Raw genomic sequence first — 20,006 nt, 5'->3', positions numbered from 1 at the left:
GACAAAGCCCTCGTGTCATCATGGCCCCTTTATTTCACATTGTTCCCTCACCTTCATAGAAAGCAATCAGTGGCAAAACTGGCCATGTCTCCATTTTCTCTCTCTTCCATAATCTATACCCTGGGGCAAAACCTAAATTAGTTAAGAAGAGAAGTCATCAGAATAACCTGGTGATCCTGTCATGTCACTTCCAAGCTCTGTGAAAAGAAAGCCTGAGCAATGACAAACTTTCATTTACTTTACGATGCTCCCCCTCCCCCGTCCTGTGTCTGCCCTCCCCTGCCTACCCTCTGTGGGGGTCCAGGGAGTAGAGCCACCACCATGACGACGACGGGGGCCTGGAATGTGACCAGCAGCGCATCTGCAGGCTAGGACACCATTTGGCAAAAACCCAGATCGGTATAGGAGATGCGGCACTATCATTTGACTTAGATGCCAAGGGCTTTGGGCAAAAAAATAACGAGCCCTCCCTCATCACCAGGAAGGCCACGGTCATACTCCTGAGCGGTCACAATGAAAATTGCTGGGTGCTCACCGGATGTCAGACATTCTTCCAAACATTTCACAGGAAGCATTTTATTATGCTAGCAATAATCTGAGTGATGTACAGTAATTGTCCCCATTTTTGAGAAGAGGAAACAAAGATTCAGACATATTGAATAACAGCCTTGGCAAGTGGCTAAAGGAATCTGGAGCCTGTGACAGTTTGACCCCAGCCTTCTTGTCCCCAGTGATGCCAGCATGCTACCTTGAGGGAATGGGGCTAAAAGCGTAGCCCTGGGGCTGCCAGGCTGTGAGAGCATGGGCAGGCAAGAATTTCCACTGAAAAACTCCCCTTGAGCCATTCTTGCCCATGACCTTCTCTGACGACTAGTTCCCCGTAACCTATTGCGCTGGCTTTGGGTCACTTAATATGCCCAGCCTTACAGACGTCGATTCAATATTCTTCTGGGTCTCATTTTCACTACTACCTTCCCCTGCCTCTACACCAGATGATGTGGTTCTATTTTGGCTCTTACCTGTGCCGTGAATGCCGCCAACCAGTGTATTTTATGGACTACCTACACTCTTGAGCTGGTCAAAACCTGACTCTCCTTCTCTGAGGTATCCACTCTACTTTTCAGCCAACATGTTAACAACACATTACGATCGAAGAACTAAGGCATTGTGCATCTAAAGACAGAGGTTTAAGATATTTTATTAGGGAACATACATCAATATTCAACAACACTTAAATATTATGGCATCCATATTTAGAAGGGCAATATAAATGCTTATAACTTGAACAGTCACTTTATTAAACAAATGAAATAAATTCCTTTTACACAGTGGGCTGTATGATTCATAAAGTATATTTTTTCAATAATTTATTCATCTGCCTAGTCATATGTACATTTGTTTTCTTCAAAAAAAAAAAAAAAAGAACCAATGTGATTGTTCACCACATCGTACCATAAAACAAATGAACCTGTAAAAATGGCATGTAGAAAATTCAGAAACACCTAAACAGCACATTCCAAAGATACTGAATCCATTTAAAAGGAATTAGATGCTTCAGAAGCAATCACAGTCAGCTTGGGTGTCATATATATGCATTAGTACGGAATGCAGCAGCAAGTTCAAGTATAACAATTCACACGCATGAACATATTTATCTGACTTAGGAGAGAATTCTCTCTTTTAGAGCAAAGAACACTATCAAACTCTCAGCGAGGTTCAGATGAATTTTGTTACATGGAGGGAAAGGTGGTGATATCAACTCAATCAACCAAGTACTGAAACCTGGAGAAGGTGGCATGGTCCACGAACACCGCATAGTTGGCAAATATCCCTACAGGGGCCTTATTCACCGCAACAATTGTAAGGGTTACAGGAAAAGCGTAGCAGCGAAAATCAGCCATCAGCTCACATTTGCTTCTCTGGCAAAGTGGAAATGCCATGTTTGTATTTTTAACACATCTAATGAGTAGACAAGCAGAAAAGCAGCCGTAAGCCAGGAAATGTCACGGGGTTCATGTTTGAACGGCATCAGCTTTATTTACTAAAATACAGTTTTGAATTCACAGACAAAATGAACTTCCAGAATGATTTTCTTTAGCCCCAGCAAGTCAAGTCCTTCCCAGTCGTTAATTGATTGTAAAAATGCAGTTCCGGGGCGCCTGGGTGGCGCAGTCGGTTAAGCGTCCGACTTCAGCCAGGTCACGATCTCGCGGTCCGTGAGTTCGAGCCCCGCGTCGGGCTCTGGGCTGATGGCTCAGAGCCTGGAGCCTGTTTCTGATTCTGTGTCTCCCCCTCTCTCTGCCCCTCCCCCGTTCATGCTCTGTCTCTCTCTGTCCCAAAAATAAATAAACGTTGAAAAAAAAATTAAAAAAAAAAAATGCAGTTCCAAGGTCTTCATTTTTGTTTCAGTTTCTCCCACCACCTCTGCTGCATTTGATTTGCAAAATCTCCCAGGTACCCTTAGCTACTATGGCAGCGTCCTGATACAGCATAAGATACCGACCCTTCAATGATGGATGTTGTGAAAGCCAGCCTCGTGGGTCTGTAGTGATCCATTTATTTTCTGCATTGTGTGTGTGTGTGTGGGGGTGGTGGTGGTGGTGGTGGTAGGGAAAACTCTTTATTTTAATATTGTACAACATTTCCTTGTTAAAAACAATTCTTCAATTAAAAAAAAAAACACTGAATTGCATCATATAAGACTTGTTTGCAAAGACTTCTGAAGCATTTGGTTATTCTTAATGATTAACCATTTCAGGTTCAACAAATGTTTATTTGCACAATGAGAAAGAAACAGACTTTTTTTTTTTCTGTTTAGCCATCCCACTGTAATGCTGTGTTAAGTCTTGAAAACAAAGAGAATCAGACAATTGAGAAACCAAGGCTTTTCGATATGCAGCCAGGCCAAACATAGGAGCTCTAACAGGAAAGCCGCTGGTTCATTATTTACTGGCTCTTCCTTGGTTCATCCTTGGTTTAAACAGAGTAAGAAGAAAACCAGGCATGGTTTTCCTGCACGGAACCTGGGGAATGGGGTTTGCAGAGCCAACTGGCCACCATGAAATGTGAGGCTGATTTCCATGTGCCCCAACAGACTGGAGGGGGAGGCAACCCCAGCACATGCCTGAGGTTCACCAGCCCCTGGGCCTTTGCACGGGTTCATTCCTTACTTGCTAGGAACGACTCCCTCTGTTTCCCACTCCATTTTGTCCTCCAAGATCCAAATGAGAGGTCCACCCTTTTTGAAAAGCCTGACTCCGAGGGTGGCTTTAGTGCCTTACACTAAACTCTCCTGGCCTTGCGTGAGTTCTTGTGTCACGGAGCTTACCACGTTCTACTACAATTGTTGACTCTCCTGTCCTCTCCGTAGACCACAGGCACCCTGAGAGGGAGGATCATGTGTCCACCCTTGTTTCCTCCACTGTCTGGAGCTGAGCCTGGAGCCCTCGTGGAATATTACAGAATGGACATGGGAGTGAAAGAACTGCTGTATGCAATGACAGCTTCCCTTGGAAAAAGGTGATCTAGTTTTGCAGCATGGCCTCCTGTACTTTTATAGACATGCTAGAATTCGAGGGACGCAAAGGGAGCTTAAGAATGCAACAGAGGAAGTCGTACTATGCTGACTCTCACAGCCTCTCTTTCAGTCACTATTGTCCCAGTAATGACAAGAGTAATATGTTAGACTTTTGTCTTAGTCAGGTGAATGTTCAACAAAGAAGTAAATCCATGTGGCAGGTAAGACTTACAGATTTCTGAGGTGGATTCGAAAGACAGTGGGTAGCAGGAAGCGGGGGGTGGGCTGGCACCCCCTTCATTTGACCATGAGGACAGCACTCACGGCCATGAATGGATGTATGCCTCCTCAAAAAAAAAAGGCACATTGACCTTTAATGACTTACATTAATACTTTCAATATACTAAGCATCATGCGCAAACCTGACCAAAACTGTAGAGGGTAAGAATTCTTACTACGAACCCAATGTATCCATTTTCGAAAGTCAACACGACCAAAATTCTGTAGAGTAAGAATTCTTACTACAAACCCAATGTATCCATTTTCACAAGTTCAAACTTTGGTAGAGCTGGTTCTTTATAAACTGAGGCCCACATTTATTTCCCTGTTGGCCAACCCAGTCCCATTCTGCTCCCTATGAGATGATCTCAGTTTTCCTTCCCCTAGCACTGAAAGAATGAAAAAACTCTTCTTTGTAATTTAGGCCAGCACCAACCCGTTCACCCTTGCCATAGCCTGGCTTCTCAAAACCCAGAAGACCGAAATAGCCATAGACTGTGTTTACACAAAACAGAGTGTGCCAAGAACTTCATCCCCGAAAGTGACTTTTCCCCCTCCGTTTAAAGCAAGTTTGAGATTCCGAGTCACAAGAGACCATTTGGCCCGGAGATGGCAGCAGGTCCCTGTCAAACACAGCTAGCTTCTCAAGATGGCTGCCTGCCCGACACAGACTGAGCCATGATGGGCTGAGCTTGCGGTATGGATTTTCCTGTGGAGCCACCTGCCCGGAAGGGTCCCAGAGATCATTTAAGGGGGTCCACAGAAGTGCCAAGGCGCTCACTGGCAACTTGAAATTAGAGCTGAGATTGACTTGGTGTTCCCGTGATGTGGGTTTCAAGTCTGGCTGAAATCAAAACTGCCTTGGGGGGCATGCCTGGGAATTTGCTATTTTGTCTTGCATAAACTTCTGATAGTCACCCAGGCCTGCTGGTGCCCTATTTCTTTAGATGGTTTTAATCCCAAACTGTGCTTCAAATGTTCTACTGTTTTCCAGGCGTCAACATTACTTCTCTTTCTTATAACATCGTTTATGTAATTACACACACACACCTTTTATATAAGGACTGCATGCTATGTAGTGTCTTTCAGACCACGGTAACACAATGCCTCCTATTGCCAAGTAGGTAGTTAATTTGAGAAAGATTGAAATCACCATCACTGGGGAGTCTTGTTCTAGGCTGTCTATAATCTGAGAACTTGGTGAAAAGCTGTAAACTAGTACAGTGGGTCTGATTTTTAAAAAATTAAAACAAAATGCTCTGGTAGGGAAATTTCCAACCCCAAGAAAATAGCATAGTTGTGGTAGATGGTGGCGGGTGGGGGGGGGGGAGGCGGGGTGTACATAACTGAAACTTGGGATTTGGTGCCTGCATTCTAAATTTAGGAATGATAGCACCCAGGCAATGGTACAACACCTCTTGCGACTTTCGAATGAAAGTGCAATTAGTGCCCTGAACTAGTGAAGACCCACGTCTGGACACAGATCAGTCTGAACCGAGGTAGAAAGCAAAGGAAAGTGAGAGATTTACCCCATTGTTTCTTGCACGGGGAGCTCTCAGTGCTTTAAGACACCTTAAAGGTGATGTAACTTATAATAATGTTCTATTTATATAGTGTTTGGGAGGGGAAATGAAGACAGGGAAAGGGTGCCAGCGTTTGTTGGGTGCCCGCGATGATTTCATACGGTTTATCAGCCCATGAGACATTTTCACGTGTGCTAGTTCGTTTGCCTGCCCCATGTCCCAGGTGAGAAAACGCAGTCAAGGGAGGTCAAATGACTTGTCCGGGATCACTTAGGTGGGTACAGAGATGGGGGCCTGAAATTAAGCCCAGGCCTTGTGGCTCCCAGGCCACGGCTCTTCTCGGTTCTCTTGTGAAAACATTTCTTTTGTCAAGTGACTGAAAAATCTTACATTTCACCATATCTGAATGCGCGGTGGACTTGGCACAGAGTAGATGCTCTGAGTGTAATTTCTCCTACTTACTCTCCGCATACTTTGTCACAGTGCCCCGTATGGAGCACGCTCATTTCGTTGTCTGCAATATTGGGTTAAGTAGGTGTGGTATTACCGGAAAGTGGGCTGCCTGGGACTTGTTATACCCCAGAGACAAAAGGAGCTATTTTCTTCCCTCCACATCTGATGAAGAAAGCATGTGTTGTGATTCAGGCTGTAATAGCCGAGGCAAGAATTGCTGTTGCAGAATGTCAGTGACCGTGGGTTGCAGTTGCGGTATCGGCATCGGACACGATGTTCACAATAGTGAAGGCTGAGGGTCGGGGGAGCTGCTGGAGGTGGGGACAAAAGCAAGCGTGGGACCCCCCCTTTTTAATCCAGTTAGTCTCTAGCCAACGTTTGCCTCTCTTAAGAAAGTACGGAGACAACTAACAATGAGCAGTTATTCGAACATTTGGAATACTTGCTTGTTTTGTTCTTACAAATATTTCATCATCTTACTTGAGTAGCCTTCTCGTCAGGTGGCATTTGGGCAGCCTTATTTTCGATTAAAGCTACCTATTCGTCGATGCTCCCTGTTTCTCTGCTCTTTGCAAGGACTGTTACCTCTGCTAGGGCACAGGGGCTGGGTGGGGGAGGTGCTGTGGACTGCAAAGCATTCGTGCTCAGCTTTTGATTAATGAGCCAAGGGCCTCCCAACCAGTGAGACTTCAATTAGCCAAGCTGCAAAGCTGAAACCTTTTCATTATGAAGATAAGGCTGAGTTTAGCAAAAGGAATGAGGACCAGACTGGGGAAGAAAGACAAGTTTCTTGTTGTCGTCTTTTCTGTTGTGGTTGTGTTTTAGTAGAAAAATCAATAAGCCATTGCTACACTCAATCAATATATCCCAATGTTTTGGGATGGTTTGGCCTTAAACACACTTAATACTTTGGTAGGCCCTGGCTTTTCATGTGATTTTTTTTCCTCCTGTAATTTCTAGATTGGATTGAAGTTGTTTTGAAGCACAAACTCTTAGCCAACAAGGCTGCTCCATTGTGATAGATACTGTGGGGCCAGAAACCCTTCCAGTAAGAGATGTGCCCCAGGGAGGGGGCAGGGGGATGGGAAACCCAAGTTCCTTGCCCAGAAAGCACAACAGTAGATGCTATGCAGTTAGAGCAGTCCCAGTCCTTCCAAGTGAGGATAAATGCTCTTGGCTTCCCAGCAGGAACCAGGCGGAAGAGAAGACATCAGCGGGTGAACAATTCGTCTACAATAAAAGGCTTAGGTGGGTGGATAAAGCAGAAATGGGACTGAATTTCGCAACAGAAGCAAGGTGACCAGGCTGAGATAGTCTGAAACCACACAGGGTGGGCAGCATTCCCCGAGAGGCAGGAGAAGCAATGACTGTATACTGTAGTCCCTGAGGGCCGGGGACAGGAATAGTGGGAGGTGGTCTTCAGAAGGTCAGAATTAAGATGTCTTTTAGCAGGGAATGACTATCTACATCCACACATCCAGCCAAGTCAGTGTAGCTTCCTTTCCTCCACTCTTTCTAGGCTGGGAGACAGTGGAGGAAAAGCTACCCAAAGGCTCATTGGCGTTCATTTTTCAAGCGGCTCCTGGTGCAGAGCAGACGTTGAAACATAGCATGAACTCACCCATCGCTGGGATTGGGATCCCGTGGTGATCTTTCCCTCAGTCTGCTCCTCAGTGACCCATTTCCTGGGATTGGGTTCAGCTGTTGGTTGTTCACCCCATTTATCTCTGTCTCACTTTGCTCTCAGAGTCTAGGTTCTGTCCCCTTCCTTGGTGGTGGTCTGCTTTCCTGCACGCAGATGCCTCCCAGAGGATCCTATGCCTGCCCGACTCAAGATAGCAGCTAACCTGGACTTCCTCACTGCTGTGCTCGCACCCCTGATTAGAATCTCACTGTAACTTTTCAGAAGCCCAGTAACTATTACCTGAGCTGTCCTGGTGCATCATCTGGCATTTCCAAGGCCCTGGACTTGATCTTCCAGCCCCTTCCTGTAACTAGTGCTTGGCTCTGGTCCTATGTCCCTCTTCATCCCCTGTCTGCTTGCTTGCTCAGGAGGGGCCCTGCTCCTTAGATAGGATCCCCTAGGGGCTGTGCACTGCTCTGGGCATCCAAAGACACACGACAGCTCCTGCTCTCCAGGAGGTTTCATCTAAAGACAGAACCTGAAGAGGCACAGTGTAAAGTACATTTTAAAGTGAAAAAAAATATATAGATAGATTTTTTAAAAAGCAACAGAAGGATGAAAAAATAAAGTGCACAATTGGTTGTCAGGCACAATCTAGAGAGAATTTGGAGAGGATGGTCAGGAAGGGCTGAGTTTGAACTTTTGATTTGAAGAAAAACTTCTGGATAAGTTTTCATGGGCAGAAAGGACAGAGTGGGGAGGAAAATGTTAGGAGCTAAATTCCCCTACTCCCCCCCCCCCCCCATTTCATCTGTTGAAGCCCTAATCCCCAAGACTTCAGAATATAGCTGTGTTTGGACAAAGGATCTTTAAAGAGGCAGTTTAGGTTAAATGAGGTCATTGGGGTGGGCCCTGATCCAATATGACTGTGTCCTGAGAAAAAGGGGAGATTAGGACACAGACACACAGAGGGAAGGTGATGTGTAGATGCTGGGGGAAGGCGGCCATCTGCAAGCCAAGGAAGGAGGCTACAGAAGAAAGAAGCCTGCAGAACCTTGACCTCAGACATCCAGCCGCCAGAACTGCGAGAGCATAAATGTCTGGTGTTGAAGCCCCTCTGTCACTGGTACTTTGCTATGACAGCCCCAGCAGACTACTACAGGGGGATTACAAATGCACGGAGCCGCGTCAGCAGAAGCAGGAGCACACTGGGTAGGAGAGCACCCTCTGCGTAAAGAAGAATGTTTCCTGGCCCAAAGTTGTGATGAAAGAATAGAAGGAATCCATGGGTAAGTTCTAGGAGCAGAGGGGCTGGTGGGGACCGGGTCAGGGGTGGGAGCACCACATGAGAAGGAGCACCTTTCCCCCAGTTGAGTTTTGTTGAGTTTTGCCTAGGGTGTACCTTCTGAGGGAACAATCATTGCTTAATGCTGACATGAAACCAAGTTTACTTTGGGATTAATTATGGTCTCGAAGGCCCTAAGGGCTAAGAGAAGTGAAAAGTAAAGGCACACAGAGGCAAGAGACAAACAATTCAGAAGAGAAAGAGAAGGTGACATTGTAGGGCTCGGTAAAGACTTTTGAAATGTCAGAGTGAGAGGTGGCACTGATAAAAGAGAGGCTTAGCTGTGGATAGGGAGAGAAATAACCCAGAAACCACTCCTGAGTACCAGCACTTTGTGTTTGCACCCTTCATTTGGAACTAATAGTACAAGAACAGAAAGACCGCAATGGGGGCACATGTTCAAGTCCTGGGGGAGGGGCCTGAAGTGTACCTCGCTCTGTGGACCCATCTCCTGCCTGGGGCTCCCTGGAGGCTCTGGGGATCCGAGCTTGCAGTGTCAGGCTTGACTAGGGGAGGGGACGGGAGAAGTGAGGGAAACCCCCCCTTGTCACCCAGAACTCTGCACAGAGCACTGTATCCCAGGGGAACAGGCACCTTCTGGGACAAGGGTGCCTACCCCAGCATTCATCACTCATAAGTTTAAAAAAAAAGTAGAGGGTGGAATGATGTAGAGAGAGAGGCAGGGATATAGAAGGGAGACTGGAAAGGAGAGAGGGAAAGGACCAAGATGGAAGGGGACGGAGAGGGAAGGGAAGTGGCCACGTAGTGTGTGCCCAAGCCTTCCTTGCTGTGCCCAACGTAGGCACTGGTGTTAGCACTGATATTTTTGGTATTGCTACATTATTATATATATTACTGATATAATTATTGATATCTCCAGGTCCTTCCTTACCAGTTCTGCACCCACTCCCATTCCATGCCTTACCCCCTGGCCCTGCTGCAGAGTTTCATCTCTCAACACTGTGGACGTTATCCTAGGCCACCAGAATTGCACACCTTGTGTCCAACTGACAACATATTCTTCCCCTTCACTGCCCAGCAGGACCAGAGAGGGGACGGGGAAGGAAGTCCCTCCGATAGCATGCTAACTTCGAGAAACATGGCTTTGTCATCACAGGGGAGGGTTAAGTATTTCCCCACAGCAATGCCATTTTGAGTTTAGTTAGGTCATGTCAGACGTAACCAGAAATGAAAAACAGGGAAAGAAGAAGGAAAAGGATGAGGAAGAGAGGGAGAAGTCCTGCTAGAAGCTAGTATTTGTCTTTGGAAGTTATCCTTTCCCTCCTGCACCTCTTTCTGTACCCTCCTTCTTGGGGATCCCCAGGGTGGACCCTCGAATTTTCTGGTGCAGGGTGCTATGATCTGAAGGCCTTCCCAAGAGCCAAGTGAGGCCCCCAAAGCCTCTAGGGACCCCCACTTCAGCAGGCTCCAGTGCTCTTGGAGGGATTTCACACTGGTCACGGTCAAATGGCACTCACTGATTGTTGCGGAGTCAGATGGATTGTGCTGGGAGATTTTGCCAGTGGTGTGAGAAGCCGAAAGACCCCCGCCCCTGCCCCGACCTCCCTGTAGACTCCCGGAGCTTCTGCAGCCTGCTTGTTCTACAGAACCCGAAAGTGGGAAGGGGTGGTTGGTGCCTCCCTCTTGTCCTCGTGCCCGGATAGCAAAAATTGCAGTGATGAACTAAAATATGTCTTTTGGGTGAGTGGGTTACATGGAGCAAGCCGCCCCTCCCCCCAACCCCCCGCCACGTATGAACTTGGCACTCTCCAACAAATCATGAAGGTTGGAAATATTAATGTAGTCAATCGGAGATGTATCAATGGCATATTTTTTTAAAAAGATGCTTGTAAGCTAGACACTAAAATCCACTGCTTGACATTATTATTAGTATTCCTATACCATAAGCTAGAGATGGCATAGATCAAGGACGGCAAAGTAGAGCCCATGGGCTGTATCTGGCCCACGGCCTGTTTTTAATGCAATGACCTATGAACTAAGGATGGATTCTATGTTCTTAGAGGATCGTCCAAAAAAAAAAAGCAAAAACCAAAAAAAAAAAAAAAAAAAAAAAAGACTTGTGACAGAGACCATATGGCCCACAATGCCTCCAATATTTACTATCTAGCCATTTACAGGAAAAGTTTGCCAGCCCCATGTATACATTAAATAGATTTTTTATTTTTTAGTTGGTTTGGGAACACCCCTCCCCTCCCCCATCTATAACAATGCTTCTTGGCAACACGCATTCTTGACTTTGCAACAAATGAACTTGGAACACACCCAGCTGGGGACTGCCTGTGCCTCCTAAGTATTTTTTTGTACCAAATGCAGTGCCCGGTGCAGGGGAGGAAGAGGGCAGTTTGCCGACAATGACAAAACGGTACTGTCACAACCACCCTCAGGCTCACCTGAGCCTTCCAGAAACTCCCTTTTCCATCTTTGCATTCCTGAGGTCCTTAGGTTGTTAATCACTGCTGGCTTTGCCTTACAGTGTCACCCTATTGAGGAAGCCAAGAGCCCCCTGCTCTGCTTCCTTCCTTGGCTCTGATCCTGCCTATCTAGGGAGACAGAACAGAATCACATTTGCTTGTCCTTTAGCCAATAAGGGAAGCAGAGACAAATGTGCACTGAACCCGAGGACAATCTTGCACTGGCCAGCCGCTGGCAAGGATGTAATAGCAGAGAAGGTGACAATGGAACTGAAAATGTGGATCAGAGACAAATGAGTGACATGAAATTCACGGTCCCAAGAAACACAGTGGACCTTGTGGATACTGAGGGCATCACGAAAAGAGGAGTCAGAGGTTGGATATGGGGCTATTCAAAGCATCCTTAAATCTCTATGCCCCCTTGTTTCTCCATGTGGTCAGTAGAGATAATACACCCTTCCTTCTCTCTGTCCTTCACGGGAATGACCCGAGATAGGCGAAATTACCTGGACAAGTACAAAGCGTTACATAAACGGAAGGAAATACTAAGCTCACACTGGGACTTTCTGTTTTAGCTTCTTTTCTGTTGCATCCGAATGCACCTACTGTACCTGGACTTTTTAACAGGTCGGTGCCTTCATTATTTTCTTCCTACAAACACAGTATGGATTTGCTCTTAGATTTCTTCTTACCTGATCAAGTCTCTACTTCTCATAGTTTAACACTAAGCATTTCCAGCTTATGAGGTGGCTACGTTGACTATGATATCAAGGGACAGTGATGTAATTAATGACTGAGCGACACGGAAAGGAAAGATAATCATTTTGTTTTGGGAAACAGAGAAGCAACCAGCTTCAGGGCAGTTCCTTGCTTATCAGTTGTAACAAATATTACTAAACCATACATCCCGCTTTGAGCGATGCCCCGGGGTAGGTCTTCCCTTCCTTCTCAACACTGCCCCCTGCCCACCGCCATAGCTTTCCTTTTAGGCGGAGGACTCCGGAATCCATATTGCAGCAGCAAAGAAGAAATGACATTTTCCTGCACAGGGCAGATGGGTTCCACCCTCAGCCCCCATGACATCTGGGTCTTGGGAGGCATGAAGGAAGCAAGGCAGATGGGGGCAACGGCAAGGGGCTGGGTGTCCTCTGCCGAAATCCTAATTTGCTTTTTGCCAGCCCAGCCCCCAAAGTCATCTCCACTCATTCATCTTGCGGGGACTTTGGAGGGCCAGGAGGCCACTGTTGTCATTGCCTTTTGAAGACGGTGGACCCCACAGCAGCCTGGGCTCAGCCCTGCTCCCCAGCACAGCACGTAGACGAGGAGCAGGTGCCAACAGTGTGTTCCAATCGGGCTGGACCGGAGCTGTGTGCAGGCAGTTTCATGGTTAAAAGTCCTAGTAGTATAAAAAGAAATCAGATCAACGGTGAGCACACCTCTGATGCCTTCCTACTGGCCACCACTGCCTTCTTTTGGGTCACCCTAGTTTTGCTGGCAGAGTTACCTTCCATGTCCTTGGGCTCCCTTCTCCCTTTGCTGACGAGCAGAGCTCTTTCCTTAATTAAGTCAACAAGGACTCATACGCAGAGGCAGCATCTCTTTTGGCAAGGGGACCTGTGCAGAACCAACCCCAGAAGCAAATGAGAATGTTTGTCAAGCCGTGATCAAGTAGCTGCGATTAATGAGCGAATGATTACCTGCCCCGGCAGATAGTTCCGAAAATGTTCTCGTTCCCAGGCCGGGACCACGAGACCTACTGGGTCAGAAGGTCTGTGTGACAGTTCACTTTGAGGGGGTGAGGCAATCCGAGATACTCAGGGCATAAAGCTTTCATTTGCAAAAGGAAATCCAAGAACAGGTGAATGCCAGCTAATCCATAGCCACGGATGTCACCTGATTCTTCATTTTCAAGGGTTGCCCATGTGTCTGGCTGCCTGGGGATCAGCATTCTGAGCCATTTCCCTATAGGGACCGATATGAAATCCACGTTTGATATGCTCTCTGGGCTCCGTGTAATTCCTGGAGATATAGCTATAATTCCTTCTCTTCTCTCTCTTCGACTCAAAAAAAAAAAAAAACAAAAAACAAAAAACAAAAAACACAACCCAAAATGTTGGAATACAGGTGAGAGAAATGTTGTATCTGTTTTTGGTCTGTTTTGAAAAGAGATCTACTTCCTGAAGGTGTGCCAATTAACTGTGGCTGGTAGTCAAGAACATCAACGTACTACACAATGTGTTTCATACCCACAACCGTGTTTTGCCATTCTGGGCCAATGAAGCCTCTTCTGCATTCTCTTATATGCTCATCTTCTCCCAGTTTGATATAATTTGTCTTTCTTGCCAGGCCTGAATAACTTACCGTGTCATTATCCCCTAAAAATTGTTGCAGTCTGAAAGGTAGAATTGTACACATGAGATCCTCTAATTATGATCTGTTTGGGGGATTTGGCTGGGATGGAGTTGGGCAACACATTTACTGAGGTTAAATGGAAGGTAAATCCCAAAGAGACAAGACATTAAAACATTTGGGTATAGTTTCGTATCCTCAGCATATCCAATCTAAACTGGGGAGCATTCACCCCTACTAACTAGGGGGCAGAGGCACTGGGAGAAACAGGTAAGACTTTAGCGTTATAGGCAGCTCCAGGACTGAATCATGGTTCCTCGCTGGCCTACAGCAAATCTTTAATCACTCTTAACGCTCAGATTTTTTTTTTTTAATTTTTTTTTTTCAACGTTTATTTATTTTTGGGACAGAGAGAGACAGAGCATGAACGGGGGAGGGGCAGAGAGAGAGGGAGACACAGAATCGGAAACAGGCTCCAGGCTCTGAGCCATCAGCCCAGAGCCCGACGCGGGGCTCAAACTCACGGACCGCGAGATCGGGACCTGGCTGAAGTCGGACGCTTAACCGACTGCGCCACCCAGGCGCCCCATAACGCTCAGATTTTTATCTCTAAAACAGAAACGTGAAATTGGTATGCGGTTTAGAGATTAATGGGGTACAAGACGCCCTGCCAATGCCCGGCGCACCAAAGAACCTAACAAAAAAGCCTTAAGAATATATTTATTTACCCAAACATCGCTGTCCACCATGGATGGATGATCCCAGGTAGGCAGTGAGAGTTCAAAGCCTTAATATTTTGGGGAGCGTTAGCATACACAAAATGATGACAGCAGAGTGGTCTTGGATGAGACACAAGTGAGGCAAGAGGAAGAAAACTGTGACAAGCAAAGTGCTCTCCTGAAATCCTTGCAGTAACTTGGGGAAATGTCTGAGGACAGACATCCAAGGTCTTTCTTAAGGCATGCAATTTGAACTGCAGAAGCAACTCAAATTTTGCCCATCCCATTATGTCAAGTTGATTCTTTGTGATGTTCAGAGAGTCTCAAAGCAACTGCTTTTTATAACACATTTGAGAAAACATTTTGACCACTGTTACTCTGGGTAAAGTCTTCAAACTACAAATAGAAGCAGTAAACATGTGAGTATAAATATGACAATCATTTGTTTAACTGTGACAATTTTGGAGAGTTTTTGGCATGCTCAAAGGTACAGAGATTTTTGTGGATGAGTAAAAAATAACTCAAGTATTGTTTATCCCTTTGACTAAGTCTTGGGTGACATTATCGATTTCTTGTAAAATTGGCATGTTTATACTTAATATCATGTTATGGGAAAGGAAATAAATGTTAAAGTTTGCCTCCCTGGAGGGAGTGTGGTTGGTGAAGAGTGTAGCAGATAATTTATTTATGGATAGTTTCACATGAATACAATTGTCATGGCTTTTATCTGATGACCGAAAGATTTTCTAGCTGCTTGTTTTGATTAGAAATCGCATTAATGCTGGCTTTCTGGTGATTCTTAGCTTTCTAAAATCCAACATTTAGGGGCACCTGGGTGACTCAGTCAGTTAAGCATTCAACTCTTGATGTGGGCTCAGGTCACGATCTCACGGTCATGAGATCGAACCCTGTGGGGGCTGTGCAGAGCCTGCTTGGGATTCTCTCTCTCCTGTCTCTCTGCTCTTCCCCTTCCCCTCCCTCCCCAAATAAAATCTAAAATTTAAATTTGTCTGGAAATGTGTTTAAGAGAGCCATATTTTACGGAAACAAAACATTTACCATTCTTTTCCCGGGGATGCTGTTCCTGTAAAAGGGAGCCTGGGAAAAGTGGTTTTTAAAATTCAGATCCTGGACGAAACTCTTGTCAACAATGAAACTTCTCTTTCCTATCAAGGCAGAAGAGAAGTTTTGTATGTTCAAGTCCTTTCTTGATGCTTACATCCATAATAGGACACCCACATCTGGTAGAGCTGTTATGGGACATGCAGACAAGCCCAGAGTCTAAAAATCCAGCCAATATCTAATGCCAGAATCAAAGTTATAAGCACAAGGCATACATAGTGTGTGTGTCTGGTCAGCAAGAGGACATTCTCCAGAAAGGGTTGAAAAGGCAAATTATTTTATGTCCCGGCACAACCAGCCACAAACTCAAATCCCCATGCAAACATCCCGCCCCCCCCCCCCCCCACCTTGGCAGTGTGCAAAGGTATTAGCCTTCAAGGCTCACTTGAAGAAATTATCATTGTGCTGCAAGGGAAGAAGAAAAGATCACAAGCTCCTACCTTTGCTGTGAAAGTTAAACAAGGGCTGCAATCTGCTTGGGAATTCTTAAGAGGAAATTACTCAAATGGGGGGAAGAGGCCACAGAAATGGTCGACCAGTAGTTTTTAGACCAGTGATTCTAGTCCAGAATTATTCTAAAAACGTAAGTCTTATTTTAAATTCTTACTGTGGCACGTGAAAAATATTTTAATTTTTGCATATCATAATCATCTTCATCTTTAGTAATATTCAGAGTTATGAAGGTTTACCAAAATTTGGAACACATAAAGCAAGTTCCCCACACCCCTGTAGAAAGTGGGGATAGATGAAGTGAACAGGTTCCTGGATCTTTTACCAGAAGCAATGGGCCTCTGTCAAAAACTATTTGCAAATTCCTCCTTTAGCTGATTTTCTGGTGACCAGTCAGTCTCCTCTCAAGCTAAGCGTGTGTATCTTTCAAAGTTCGGGAAGGGTATCCCTGGATCATAAGGCTCATTCCACCAGGCTGCATGTGCATTCAGGACCTTGAACCTCATTCATTATGCGGTAGCGAAGCGGCGGAGAAAAAAACGGAAGTCAGGATGTGCCTTTCAAAGTACTGCAAGCTCTGAATTTTCATAATGGAGTTCTGGAAAAAGTAAGCCATTTGCCAAGAAAAGCCTTTCTAAGCCACATCAAAAAGGCTGTGCAGTAAGTGTGCAGCCTCTTAGCATGAAATCAGTACCCACTCCACCCCAACCTCTTGATCTTTAAGTAGGTTTCACAAGAAGCCTTCCTCGATTTGATCTTGGCATTGGCTACTGGAATTTTTTCTGTAGCAGTAAGTTGAAAAAACGGGCCCTCACCTCTACTGTCTCCTATCAGGAAAAGCCATCTTTTCCCCAACTATCTAGACCCGAGCATTGAGGATGTGCCTCCATTAATTCCGAGGCAAAATGAGTGCCCCCTCCCCCTCATCTTTAGGGAATCAGGGGCAGCATCCAGTCAAACTGCTGCAAAAGGTAAACCTCACTGCCACGTTTCACCCAAGTTAAGCAACTGGATGGATCAGAAATGGTGGAGTTTAAAATGCGCTCTCGAAAGAATGTGCCTGGATGTTGGCCTCCGTCTTAAGGCTCTTCCTCTCCAGGCCCTCTCCTTGTAAATATCCAACGTGGCTGTCAGGAAGTTTAGCCTGAGAATAAAATCCCCCTCACTCCATCAAGAAATAGCTCCAAACTTAGAGTGTGTGCTCAAAATATTCGTGATGAAATCATAACCTTATATTTATAGTCTTTTGGATTGTGTATGACATTCTGTTTCCCATGGTGGTTTTCGTTGCAAGGGCCAGACGTGGAAAGCGGCCTCAGAGGATGACCGCGAGAGCATTAGCCTCAAGGAAATGCTGTTTATCGTCATTTAGAGCTGGATGGTCGTGTGACATCCCCCTTCTTCCCTGAGCCTTACCCACTGCCCAAGGTCTCCTCCCCCACCCCGTTCCCACATGGTCCCTGGTCTGATGGTCCCGTCTTGTCATCCAGGAAGAGTGAACTGGCCTTCCGAGTAGGAAGTGGGGTGGGTGCCTAAGATCATCCCCCGCCCCCTGCCTTCCTTCTGACCTTTCCTGTCCTCTAGACTTCCTCCCCATTTTCACTGAGGGAGATGGTGTGGATCTTAATGGTTGGAACTTGGTGGTTCTCTCCATGGCTGGGGGTCGAGGGCCCCATACAGCAGCACACCTGCAAAAAGCTTTTACTTCTCACCCGGGCTGTGGTGCAGGCTGATTGGTCTTTGGACACTGTAATCCTGGCAGATTCACGGGGCATCGAAGAGAAAAATTTCCACTCACAGACCCCATCCGTCTTGGAGATCTTATAGAAGGTCTCTCCCGATCCCACTGGAATGCGCACCAGGTCCTTGTGTTGGCCCTCCAGGGCATGGCTGGGTGGGTGCAGGGTATAGCTCAGGGCGTGTTTGGAAGATTGCTTTCTGCGGAGACACTGGATTCTCAAGACATTCTGAAAGGCCTTTTTAAACTCTTGACTGGAGCATGGGTATATAATAGGGTTGATGCAGCTGTTTAGGTATCCGAGCCAAAACGCTATCTTAAAAACTGTTTCTGAGGGCTTGAAATCAGGGAAGAAAGACCCTAGAAGAAAACACACAGATTCATACACATTATTTGCAAGCCAACAGGCCAACTGGCTAGGGAAACAAGCAAATAAAAGCACACACATACTTTCGTATCTCTAAAATGTTTCAAATGATTCCAAATGCGCTTGGGTTTCTCATTTGACTGGCTAGCCCCTCTGAACGTAGCCCTTTCGTAGTATCCTCGGAGACCCTTCTCACCTGGTTCACGTGTGCAATACGTATTAAGGGAACCGACCCATCGGGTGGGTATGCACCAGTTCTCCATGATGAAACACCACGTGATGGCGGCGACGCAACTTTAAATAATAAGACGATGAAATTTAGGCTGAGTCGGCACACGCAAGTTGTTTTGACTGAATTTAAAAACAAGTTGGAATCCATTAAAATAATCCATATCGAAATGGGGATACCTAAATATGCCCTTTGTTCCTCGATGGGGTGTTATATAGACACAGCCTAAATAATTGCGAATCTCTTCTCTCCTGAGCAGGGGAGTTGTATGTTTTAATGAGAATCCAGCATGCACAAAATACTGGCTTTGCCAACTTTTGGCCAGTGGTTTTCTACCACGCTGAAATTATGCCGATTAGTTTTGATGCTGCCTTTTGAGGCCTCCCTGCTCGACATGCTGTAATGGCTGCCAAATGCTTGTCAGTCACTTGACCTTCAGGGTCTTCCAAAGTACTCCACGTAAGCTAGCTTTCTGCCATTAATATATTTACTCTAACCGCACGCACTGCTTTCCTGCAACTGTTGCCCATTTTTTGTCCTCTTAAGTTGGGACCCGATGTCTCAAATGCTCCTTCCCATCCTCTTTACCTGTTCAAGTCTTATCCATTAATTTACACGGGAGGAACCAAGTTGCAGACCTCTTTACATCTTATACAGTAACGGTCACGTAGTTCTTGGTAGCACAGTGACAAAGCCATGGAGACTTAACGCATGAACAGTCTTAGGGGTTATCTTGTTTGATTTGTCAATTTTCAAATTTAAAAAATAATGATCGAAGAGGTTGTCGCAAGCTTCATGGATAATCACTAACGTAGGGATGGGTAAAGGACTCACGGTGTTCTTTATTCTCTGCACAACCTTTTTTTCCTTTTGCTTCAGCCTAAGATCTTGATTTCCTGTCTCTCTTTTTCTCTCTGCTTCTCTCCCATCAGAGTCATGACAGACTACTGGATGCACTGAAAATCCACTCTGGCAAACGTTGTCTTGAAATTTAGCAGCGGATCTCACAACTACAAGCAAAAAGTGAACTTAAATATTGCAGAACCGAAGAAGACAAAATGGGACGGTGGTTATGGGAGCATTTATTACCTCTAAAACTTTAGGACCTATGTTCCCTTATGGGATCTCAAACTATACTGGAAAAACACGTCTCTTGGGAAAGAAGATGGTGTATGGGGAGTGAAGTGTACAGTTGGGGGAAACGAAATTGGAGAGATGTGTTTTCAAGCTTCATTTGAGGGGTGGAGAAAGTGGCCATTGCCAACATGACTGGTGGTTTTGTGTGAATACGGTCAGTTCTAGAAAAAAAAAAACATCTTAATATTATGATGCCTATAGATTGTCCACTATTTCTTTCTAACAGTGCCAGTGACATGATTAAGTGAACACTCTTCACAAAGACATGTCTTGGCCTGGGCTTAATGAGGATGTACGAACAGGGCACACCTTGTCTGGGGATCTCACCATTCTGTAAATCAGGTAGACAGGGGAGTGTATTTCTCTTATTTGAAAAATGTCAATAACAAAGAAAAAAAATATATGAATTGTGAATGTGAATGCTAATAAAGGGATTTGGGAACCCTGGAATTTCCCACAATCCCTTCGAGGTCACTACGCTCACAGAGCCCAGTTTTGCATTCATAAATCTCAATAAATCTCTTCCGTCCCTTGAACCTCCTTGAACTCCAGGCCTGGTGGACCCAGAGCTGAGCGCTTGGGCTTTCTCTATACTGGCCTTCCTGCTGTGTCCACAATTTAAGAGGTAAATACTGGTCTCCCCTTTTATGTGTTCAAAACACCATCTCCTCCCTGCAGCTAGGGTATAGGGTGAGACAGGGAGGTGGTTAAAATGCATTTAC

The 20,006-nt window shown here is 45.6% G+C and overlaps 1 protein-coding gene and 1 long non-coding RNA gene across 10 annotated transcripts in view; one reads left to right on the top strand and one right to left on the bottom strand.

Annotated features, from left to right (window-relative positions):
* The first annotated feature begins 2,379 nt into the window (after positions 1–2,379).
* On the top strand, positions 2,380–4,713 carry LOC123586980. Its single transcript, XR_006707049.1, has 4 exons — positions 2,380–2,540; positions 3,371–3,519; positions 3,636–3,738; positions 4,363–4,713. It is a non-coding gene; the product is annotated as an uncharacterized LOC123586980 (long non-coding RNA).
* Positions 4,714–10,900: 6,187 nt separating this feature from the next.
* The window catches only part of ADRA1A (adrenoceptor alpha 1A), a 162,129-nt gene continuing 153,023 nt past the window's right edge, over positions 10,901–20,006 (bottom strand). For 4 of the 9 annotated variants that reach the window (XM_045456605.1, XM_045456586.1, XM_045456613.1 and 1 more), the window contains one exon: positions 17,009–17,911. In XM_045456605.1, coding sequence (XP_045312561.1) covers positions 17,394–17,911 — 518 coding nt within the window. In that variant the 3' untranslated portion in view covers positions 17,009–17,393. The other 5 variants (XR_006707037.1, XM_045456595.1, XM_045456641.1 and 2 more) reach the window with 5 other exon arrangements.

The sequence above is a fragment of the Leopardus geoffroyi genome, chromosome B1 (assembly GCF_018350155.1).
Source record: "Leopardus geoffroyi isolate Oge1 chromosome B1, O.geoffroyi_Oge1_pat1.0, whole genome shotgun sequence".
Lineage (NCBI taxonomy): Eukaryota > Metazoa > Chordata > Mammalia > Carnivora > Felidae > Leopardus > Leopardus geoffroyi.
Note: the sequence above shows the minus strand (reverse complement) of the source record. Positions and strands in the feature narration are given on the sequence as shown.